Source organism: Juglans microcarpa x Juglans regia, chromosome 5D, assembly GCF_004785595.1.
Source record: "Juglans microcarpa x Juglans regia isolate MS1-56 chromosome 5D, Jm3101_v1.0, whole genome shotgun sequence".
In the NCBI taxonomy this organism is placed as follows: Eukaryota; Viridiplantae; Streptophyta; class Magnoliopsida; order Fagales; family Juglandaceae; genus Juglans; species Juglans microcarpa x Juglans regia.
In genome coordinates this window covers 9,840,543-9,851,651 of record NC_054602.1, presented here as the reverse complement: position 1 = coordinate 9,851,651, position 11,109 = coordinate 9,840,543, and the positions used below count along the sequence as shown (strand labels likewise).

The 11,109-nt window shown below is 40.9% G+C and overlaps 1 protein-coding gene across 1 annotated transcript; it reads right to left on the bottom strand.

Moving 5' to 3' along the window:
- Positions 1 to 341: 341 nt before the first annotated feature.
- On the bottom strand, positions 342 to 2,298 carry LOC121265607 (PLASMODESMATA CALLOSE-BINDING PROTEIN 5-like). Its single transcript, XM_041169288.1, has 3 exons — positions 2,030 to 2,298; positions 1,505 to 1,759; positions 342 to 562 (listed from the first exon to the last, which is right to left on the bottom strand). The coding sequence occupies exons 1-3, from the start codon at positions 2,097 to 2,099 to the stop codon at positions 528 to 530; spliced, it is 360 nt and encodes a 119-aa protein (XP_041025222.1). The 5' UTR covers positions 2,100 to 2,298; the 3' UTR covers positions 342 to 527.
- Positions 2,299 to 11,109: the final 8,811 nt, after the last annotated feature.

Below are 11,109 nucleotides of genomic sequence, written 5' to 3'. Positions count from 1 at the left end.
TAAATGGGGAATGAAATGAATGATACGAACGTCTTCCAAGCCTCTTTTATTGTATATAAATATAAATAATATCTCATCAAGACATTGAAGGATTATTGTTCCATTAAGTACTATATATGTCTGAATTATAGTACTTGTTTATATTCATTTTATGATCATTTGCTTAATTAATTAATTTCTTTCTTCGATTGGAGAAAATAAAAGGAGGATTGTGGGAAAAAAAAATGATAAACGTATTTATAAAGAATAATAGTTAATTAATATATATATATATGTGTGTCAAACTTTCTCTCAATAAATTAGATTCCATCATGAACAAAAATATTAAATTGAAACGTGAAATGATTAATATATATAGGACCACAAGCACAAAACAAACAAATGGCGCCATTGATTCGGGAATAAAATTTTGCAATATATAAGTTGTTAATGCCAATCAATTATCATATCATCAAACCAAATTAAATATTATTATTAATTATATTATGAATCACAGCAAATTTTCGATGCTTTAATTTGATCATCATTCATGGAAGATACTCGAACTTGCACGAATTATGACCTGTCACCAAAGATAAAAGAAAATATATTATCATGACATGATTTTCATTATACATTGATCAACTAATTAAAACCAATTTATAACATATTATATAATGTCCATACGCAGATCATCAAATTATCTTCTTCAGGAAATATTGCATATTATATAATATATATATATAGATAGTGCTTCTAGACTGATATTTAATCGAAGAAAATGTACCGATGAGTGTAAATACACTTTTTTATTTTTTTTCTTCTTTTCTTTTAATCATTTTTTATACAATTTTATATATTTTTAAAAAATAAAAAAATTAATTTATTAATATTTACTTTTTTAATTATTAAATAAAAAATAGTTAAAAATTAAAAATTAAAACTCAGTCACTTTTATAATTAATTCCACCTGTAAAGATGGGTAAATGGTCCTCAAAAGGAGACAGAATTCATGTACCTCTTTAATTATGCTTTCTCATCGCCCAGCTAGCCCTGCATGATGCATGCTAGCCCAAGCTTCTTCTCCAAAATCAGTTCCAACATAGATTACGAACGGACGACATGTTCAAAGGCAAGTAAGTTTTCACGTGATTTACGGATACGAGATGAGTTGAGATAAAAATTAAAAATTAAATAAAATATTATTAAAATATATTTTTTTAATATTATTTTTATTTTAAGATTTAAAAAAATTGAATAATTTATTTTAATTTATATGAAAATTTAGAAAAATTGTAATGATTAGATGAGATAAATTGAAATGGGTTAGTAAGTTTCTGAACGAGAACGAGGCTTTTAAGTCACATGAACTTAATTTCCTATTGATCGTGTATATATGTATTCTCAAGTACTTCTTTTAATCTATACTATTGGTCATTTTGGGAAAACTTTTAGACATTCAGAGGAAAATTAACTGTTGATGATGATTAGATATTAATTATATATTTAGTAGGCTGCATCTTACTTGGGTCAAGATCTGTGATCATTGCAGCAGCGTTGAAATAGCAAGTAGCTCCTTTGTGCTTGAACTTCTGGTAATAGTTGTTGAACGCAAAAGAGGCATGGTCCCTTATTGTATTTGGTAAGAAACAAGGCTGGTGTGCTGCTTGTATTTTGCTGCAGTCTGCACCCCCTTTTCCACAAGCCCAATCCAGCGCCGTCTGCAGCTCGTCATCTGGGGTCTGCTCGTCAGCTATGCACCATTCCACAGATTGCCCATCTATTAACAGTTTTATGGGGACAAAAAAAAAAAAAAAAAAAAAAAAAAAAAAAAAAAAAAAAAAAAAAAAAAAAAAAAAAGATTAAACACATGAGTGTTAGATCTTGATTTGCAATTTTATCATCATGTTATCTACGTGAGCTTTAAGACCAACTAATAATCTGCGATTAAAATTAGCTCAGTGCCACAAAACTATGACCCTTCCAATGTGGTAATTCATTGTATGCATGGCATAGATCATCAATGGAATGGCAAGGATGATTAATTTACCAGATGTTTGAAGAGCAAGGATCAAAAGGAGATCAAGAACAAGAAGACTTTTCTGCAAAGCGGACGACATTGATGATCTTGATTTAGAAGTTGATGCAGGAGCTTAATTCAATCAAAACCCGGAAGGGCTACATACACAATATTACAACCAACAGTTAGTCCTATATTATACGATCGAGTTCACTTCAACATCATGTGAGAGGTTCTCAGCTTTTAAAAAAGTAGATCGGATGCCATTCTATGTGCGTTCCTTCGGTTTCACGTAAACATTTTGGACTTTTCTTTCTTTTGAAACGCCCCCACTTACCCTCATATATATATATATATATATAATTTGTCTATAGATTGTGAAAAGACAAAAAGAAATGGTTTATCATCAAATGATCACAGAATCTCTTCAGCTCGTTCTGACCTCACATGGAAACTATAATGGCTGAAACATATGTACCGACATGTTCGGTGTTCCTGTGACATTTAATTTATCACTGTTTATAGCTTTCTCAGTAGTACTGAGTCTTGGTCTTGCAATTGATTTGGACTTTCGTACAAAAAGTTGAAGAGATGCTACACAAATCTATGATTTTCATAAAGCATCCGGCCGGCCAGATGATCCATTTGCCAAGGAAACTCTACAGGGAAAAAAAAGTAAGGGACTACGATTGTAATTGTTGTCTCTAACTTTTTTGGAGGGTCGGTATGTATGTCCAAATGGGCCTAGCAAGACCCAATGCCGGGCCCAGCCCTCTTTCTCAAAGGCAACATCTTGGCAAGTATGATTGATGTCCTTTCATACGAATCTAACATTTATGGCAAGAAAAAATGGCGGACAAACACATTTAATTGAACTATAAAAAGGGAAGGGGACACAAATTCATATAATGCAACAAGATCGAACTAGGAAGATACTCGACCAAAGAGGCGTGACGAGTACGACTTAAAGTTGATTAAAATGTAGCCATCAAGGTAAAGGCGCCCCTAGAGAATATCCACCGAACGATGGCTCATGTGCTTGCTAGGCTATAAAATATAAATAGGCAATGCTACTTTGCCGCCCAGGATTTATTGCTGGGCGTGCCGTCCAGTCTATTTTATTTTTTATTTTTTTTTATATTTTTTTAATATATTTAAATATTTTTAAAAAATAAAAAAATACACTAATACACTTAAAAATATTTTCTTAATCATTAAGTAAAAAAAAAAAAAAATTTTGCCAAGCTGGCAAAAGGAGCAATCAAGTTGGAGCGGCATACTAGTGTTTTCCAATATAAATAGCCCAAGTTATGAAGTAAGAATGGTCGGTCTTTTCTTTAATCTCCTACTTACTAAGGCCTGGTTTTGTTTTACAAATCTTTTAAATCATTGCATCTCAACATTTAAATATCATTTAAATATAAATATTTTTTAATTTTTTTATCTAATCATTGTCTAATTATTAGAACTTTCTCAAACTTTCAAATAAAATACAAAAAAAAAAAAAAAAAACTCAAATCTCAAATCTCAAAATAAAAATAATATTAAAAAATAATATTCTAACATTATTTTAACTTATAATATTTTATTCAACTTTTTTTTTCTTCTTTCCTAAAATCCTATAAAAATCTTAACTAAAACTATTTTACTACTATAAGGGAATTTTCCCCCATTGGTCCATATAGCAAGCCCATAAGGGATCTTTGAGGATGAGGAAGAGAGCCCAATCAGGTCCAACGACCATCCTCTAAATGTAGTCTCTGGGCCTTTACAGAGTATTCAACCCATGAGCAAAATCAACCTGTGAAGCAACCCACATGTGGGAAAAATAGATGGTAGGGGTATATGAGACTCGCCGCCTTGACAGCCCCAATGACAACTAATCCTTAGGAACCTGTACAGGCTAGTGGGCAAGAGATGCGATGGACCCTCGATCTCCTGACAGTAGGCATGGATAGGCTTAACAATGAACATCTACAAGATAAAGTGAGTCAGGGAGTCGCGCCACATTAATGGCGCCACTCCCTAGACTATACTTAGCATTAATGGTGTCACCTTAGGAGCCACGCCGCATTATGACTAGGCAAACAGTTGAACTGACATGAACTCCCTGAAGCAAGGTATGAGTTGTCTCCATCTAAAAAATCTCGTATAAAAGTCGACCCCTAGGTACGAAGAACACTCTTTGATTCCTCAAAACTCTCGCATAAACTACTAAGGAGATATATTAACTTAAGCATTGGAGACACCCTGACCTCCACCAAAGCCCCCACTCTTTGTATTTTCTTAAATGCAAGAGGGGCATGTGACACGGAGGAAGAAAGAAGAAACATGTTGAACAAGCTACATAACCTCAAAGGGAAATGCTAAGAGATGGCAAAAAAGATGGGCACATTATCATTAGTAGACCAACTGCTCACTACCTGACAGTGAGGAGGTAATGATTGTGCCCCTACCATCGAAGTTCCGAGTTCCCCCATAGACATGTATGATGGGGCCAGAGATCCTCTTGAACATCGGGAAATCTTTAGAACCCACATAACCTTGCATGGTTTTCTAGGAAAAGGGGCTTGTATAGCTTTCCTGCTGACCTTGAAGGGACCAACGAGAGAATGGTTAGGGTCCTTGGCACCGGGGTCCATAGACAACCTTGGGGATTTGGCCTGTCTATTCCTCACATAGTTTATGGCAAGCAGAAGAAGAAAATGGCTTGTGGCGTATCTCCTTACCATCAAGCAGGGAAAGACAAAGGTTTGAAAGCATACCTATCTAGATTAAACAAAAAGCGCATGGCTACAGACGACCAAGATGAGAAGATAACTTTGGTAGCGCTTTTAGGAGGAGTATAGCCCCAATCCTAGTTCATGGCAGAATTGGCAAGGAGAACTTCCGCCATGCTGTAAGAGTTTATGGATGAAGCTGACAACTTTATCAATGCCGAAGATACACTTTGAGCCCTGATCAAACTAAAGAAAAAAGAATTGGAACAGGCAGATAAGAAAGGGAAGGTACCAACCAAGAGCAAAGCTCGCTAGAAGCCGAAAAAAGGACCACATGACAACATGAGAGAGGAAGCCCCTACGAGAGGCTTGGGGTTTCGATTTGATTAGATGACACTCGCTATCGAAAAAGACAACCGACCAACCATCCAAGAAGATGATTACAGGAGCACTAATCCCCGCTGTTGCACCTACCATCAGTCCAACACTCATAAAATAGAAGATTGCATTTCCTTGGAAGAGAAAAGAGAACAAGTTGGGTGATTAAGGCCACGGTATCCTCTCGCCTGGAGACCAGAACGGGAGTGGAGGAGGAGATCAAGGGAAAAAAGTGCAGAAAGGGCTGACAGGCCAAAGAGGGAAGGGAGCCCGAGGCAAAGGGTAGCTGAGTGGGGACCCTCGCACGGTCGCCCTCGCACACCATATCAGGAAGGACCGCCACTGGGAGAAATCAAAACCTTTGCGAGAGGATTCGCTAGCGGGTCTGGTCACAAGGCGCACGTTAGACAAGCACACTACTGAGAAGTGTATTTAGTCGAGTACCGCCTCACCAAATACATGAAAAGTGAGTTGGCCCCCATCATCTCCTTTGGAGAAGACGATGAGGAAGGGGTCTTCTATCCATATGATAACGCCCTAGTGGTGACTATGTTGATCGCCAACTTCACCACTATGAGGATCCTTGTCAATAATGGTAGCTCTACAGACATTCTCTTCTGGGAAGCCTTCACCCGGATAGGGATAGATACCGCCCGACTCCAACCAGCTCCCATGCCACTGAAGGGCTTCTCTAGGGACATGGTCCAGCCTATCGACATCATCACATTGTCTGTTTTGGCGGGCAAAACTCCCTGTACGGCTTCCGTCATGGTTGACTTCTTAGTGGTAAAAGCTCCCTCATCCTACAATGCCATAATTGGCAAACCTACCCTTAACAACCTAAGGGCGGTGACGTCGACCTACCACTTAAAGATGAAGTTCCTGACCCTTCAGGGAGTGGGCAAAATTCAAGGAGAGCAGGTCTTGGCATGAGAGTGTTACGTGTAGGAATTAAAGTCAAGGGATGACGATGTACATATGGTCCACAACCTAGACAATGACCACATTCTCTCGCCCCTGCCTGAACAGACCACAACAGATGGAGAGATTCGAGATGAACAGGCACTCAAGAAAGTGGAGTCGAATGAGCCACTAGAGTTAATCCCTTTGAACCAAGTCGCTCAGAAGCAACGACTAGAATTGACAGTGGGATGACACTCAAAATGAGGCGCGCCATGCAGCAACTTCTCATGGAACACCAGGATGTCTTCGCTTGGAATCATGAGGACATGCCTGGAATTGATCCAGAGATCATGCAACACTACTTGAGCATGGAACCAAAAGCCAAGGGAGTAAGGCAGAAACGTTGAAACTTTAGCATTGAGAAGAATATCGCCATTGTCACAGAAGTCGAATCCATGGCGGGTCATTGCATGCTTAGTTTTATGGATGCTTACTCTCAGTACAACCAAATCCGCATGAACCCGGATGATGAGGAGAAGAATTCATTCATCACCGATCAGGGATTATACTGTTACTCTGCCATGTTGTTTGGGTTAAAAAATGCAGGGCCCACCTACCAGCGGTTGGACAATTGCATGTTCAAGAATCAGATTAGGAGAAACATGGAGGTCTACATGGATGATTTGCTAGTTAAAAACGAAGCTCCTGAGCAACACCTCGACAACCTCCGTGAAGCCTTTATAGTATTGAGGCAATACCAGACGAAACTGAACGCTGCGAAGTGTGCTTTCGATGTAGACTCTAGAAAATTATTGGGTTTCATTATTTTAGAACGGGGGATAGAAGTTAACCCAGAGAAAGTGGAAGCCATACTCTGCATGGCCCCTTGTTGAAGCATAAATGAAATGTAGAAACTCACTGGACTGATAACAGCCCTTAACAAGTTTGTGTTAAGGTCCACTAACAAGTGCCTACTATATTTTTAAAGTATTGTGGAAAGCGCAAGCATGGGATGATGAATGCGACGAAGCGTTCGAGACTCTCAAGAAATATCTCACCAGCCATCCGCTGCTTAGCCAACCTAGACGTGGAGAAACTTTGGTCCTGTACCTATAAGTCTTCCCATAGGCGACTTCCTCGGCCCTGGTACGAGATGAATGGAGGATCCAAAAGCCTGTGTATTACACCAGTCGGACTTACTGAGGAGTATAGGCTAGATACCCACGCATAAAGTAGCTCGCCTTAGCATTAGTGGTGACCACCCGACAACTCCACCCATATTTTCAGGCTCACCCGATAAGGGTCCTCACCAAGAGCCCTTAAAGAAATTCCCACAAAGACCGGACGCCTTAAGCCTCCTTAAGAACTGGGCCGTGGAACTGAGTGAATTCGACATCGAGAACGCACCCCAAAATTCTGTTAAAGGGCAAGTATTGGCAGATTTTATGACAGAATTCACCGTCTTCCCAGACGAACATGCACCTCCCATAAAGCCCTGGTAGGTCTTTGTTGACGGCTCGTCTTGTCGAGCTGGAGGGGGAGTGGGGATGCATATTGTTACAGACGAGGGTGAAGAGTATGATTATGCTATTAAGTTAGCATTTAAAACCATGAATAATGAGGCAAAGTATGAGGCATTGTTCTCTGATCTGTGATCGCCAAGTCTTTGGGCGCCAAAGAAGTAGAGGTGTGAGCCGATTCTCAGGTAGAAGTTAATCAAGTATGAGGGGAGTTCACTGCGAAGAGTGGAAAGTTGAAGAAGTATCTAATATTGATAGAAGACGAACGCACCCATTTTAGATACTTTTATATCCAACAAATGCTAATAGTTGAGAATCAAAAGGCGAATAAGTTGGCGCGAGCGGTGCCTGAGCAAGAAAATTCTCCTCTGTCAGAACAAATGGTGATCAGAACTGTCAAGATACCCACTGTGGGAGTTGAAGTTGTAAAAGTAAAGTCAGGAGCTCCAGAATGAGTGTTGGATATTATTAAGTACTTAGATGCCAACGAGCTACCTGACAACAAATGGGAAGCTAGAAAGATCAAGAATAGAGCAGCGTGCTATACTCTACTTGAGGGGATCCTGTATATAATGGGGTACTCCACACCTCTCTTGAGGTGCGTCTTGTTCGAAGAAGTCCAATATGTGGTAGCAGAAGTACACGATGGAATCTACGACGACCACTCCGGAGGAAAGATGCTAGTAGGCAAAGTAATGAGGGTGAGATACTACTGGCCTTGCGCCCTCCAGGAAGTCGAGAAGTGCTTACGGAAATGTAGAAACTGGTAGGAATACTTCAAAGTGCCTCATTGCCCATCGGAGGAACTGACGTCGATCACTTCACCATGGCCCTTCGCTCAGTGGGCCCCTTCCCCCAGGCAAAGGAGTAGTAAGATTTGTAGTAGTGGCGGTAGACTACTTCACTAACTGTGTAGAGGCTAAGGCATTGACAATAATCACGACAAACAACATCACCTATTTCTTTTGGAAGACTGTCATCTGCAGATTTGACATCTCCCGTATCATCATATCGGATAATGAAAGGTAATTCGACTTTGACCACTATCAAGATTGGTGTCAGGACTTGGGGATTAAATTTCGATAGTCGTCTCTAGGACATCCTCAGTCCAACGAGCAGGTAAAGGCGACCAACAAGATACTGATGTGTATAGTAAAAAAGAAGCTCAACGACAGAGACGCTGATGAGTTTTATGGACATAGCAAATCACGGTAAGGACCCCGACGGGAGAAACACCCTTCACTCTCACATACGGACATAAGGTGATGCCACCAGTCGAGGTCGGGATTCCTACTTATAGGGTGCAGCATTTCGAGTAAAACTCCAACAACGAATGACTAGAAGAACAACTTGACTTGTTGTAGGAGGTCAGACTTGAAGCAGAAGTAAGGACAATAACAAGAGGAAAGCAGAATGATGTTTCAACAAACGGGTACGCCTAAGGGCATTCAAGATAAGGGACCTTGTGCTAAAACAAACGGGGACGACTACTCGAGATGAAGGGAAACTAGGCCCTCGGTGGGAATGCCCTTATGTGGTCACTGTCAAAAATCACACGGGCTTCTATTGGCTCCAAGACTCCTGAGAGAACGAGCTGTCACACCCCTGGAATGCCGAGCATCTGTGAAAGTTTTATTGTTAACAAATTTTATGACTTGCAATTTATATTACCATACCAATGATGTAAACTCTATTAATGAAAGTGTGGTTTATTATGATAAATTACTCCAGCAACGTAATCTCCATCGCCGACTACTTACCTTCCCTTGAGGCTTCAAAGGGATGAGTGACACCTAAATGATGCTTTATCCCTCTCACGGTGGAGAGCAGGTTAGCCTCGATGCCCGATATTTACCTTCCTTGTGAGCATTGACAGGTGAGAGCGGTTCTAGTCCCAAACTGTTTGGTAACTTAACTCCTAGCAGGGCCTTAAAGGATGAGATATGCCTTAAGGCAATCTTATCCTTCCCATGATGGAGAACGGGTCCAACCCCTTGGCTACCTGGCAACTTACCCCAACCTCTGCCATGACGAATAGTGGGACCAGCACCAACCTGACTCAACACTTACATTCCTTGTGATGTTAACGGGCTGGAATGGGTCCACTCCCAAACTGCTCAGCAACTTACCTCCCCATGAGGATTCATAAGGGAGTAGGCAGCTCAACCTCTCTCACGTGGGAGAGCAGGTCCAGCCTCTCAGCTGCGTGACAACTTATCCCAACCCTTATCATGGTGAAGAGCAGACCGGTTGCTCAGTTTTCCAACACTTACCTCATTGCAAGGCCCCAAAGGGATGAATTACGTCTAAAGACTATTTTGTCCCTCTCGCGTTGGAGAGCGGGCCAACCTTCGACTGCCTAACATTTACCTTCCTCTTGAATGTCAACATGCAAGAGCGGGTCCAGCCTTTAGGCTACCCAGCAACTTACCCCAACCTTTGTCAAGGCGAAAAGTGAAATTCAACACCAGCCTGACCCAACACTTATCTTCCATGCGATGTCAACGGGGGAGAGTGGGTCTAGTCTCAAACTGTCTGACAACTTACCTCCTCACGCGAGTCAAGAGGTGGGTCTAACCCCTTTGCAGCCCGACCTCACTCGCGGAAGAGAGCAATCTAACCTGAGAAATCTCAACCCTTCCCCCGGTGGAGAGTGGGTTTAGTCTTTTGACTGTCTGACAGTACTCCTGGGACGCCATCTCCTATAATGGAATGCCAAACAAGTAACGCCTCAGATCCTCGTCACGCTCCACCTCCACCAAATGAAACGCTAAAAGAATAACGCCTCGCATCTCTAGCAAAACAACTCAGGTTTGCAAATTTCGCACTCGTAGTTGGAGATGAAATATATTAACTTGTTTAATTTTTCTAGCATTATTGAACATCTTCTACTTGCCTTACGGCAAAAAGTAGGACAACTTCTCAGTTGCCTGATGACTCACCCCACTGGGGAGACCAAAGAGGAAGGCTTAGCCTAAGGCATCCCGGCCTCTCTCCCTGTGGAGTATGCGTCCAGTCCCTCCACTATGCAGTGTTAACTCCCGAGGAGACCCACCTCCCAAATAGACGACAACGAATCGAGACAATCTAGGTTTATGATTACGATAATGAATAAATTCTACACACCTTGCTCCATTCACTCCTCAAAACACACGAATGAAAAGTTAAAAGCATGAAAAAAAGAAAAACACAAGAAGAAAGAAAAGTATGTACAGAGAATTCCATTAATGTCATTACGAAGTACAGACACAAATGAAGAAAAATGAAAATAGATAAATATAAGAGAAAAGTATTCAGCTGGCGGGGTTGTCTGAAAGTATGCTCGAGATTAGCTTCTTCCCTATCGAGGAACCTCGCTTCAATGCCACCTGGTCCAGAAGGAGGTCCTGCACTTTCAGTGCCCTCAAATTGCTTTGGGGGGGTTTAGGAGCACATGATCTCTCATTCTCTCCAAGCCTCAAAGTAGCTGCCAGACCATGCATCATTGCGAACCAAACGAATGTGTGACAACTCCTCGCATAGCCAGGAGACGACGAGTTTAGCAATATCCAGGCGAGACTACAGGTCCCGAATGGTAGTTTCATGGGTG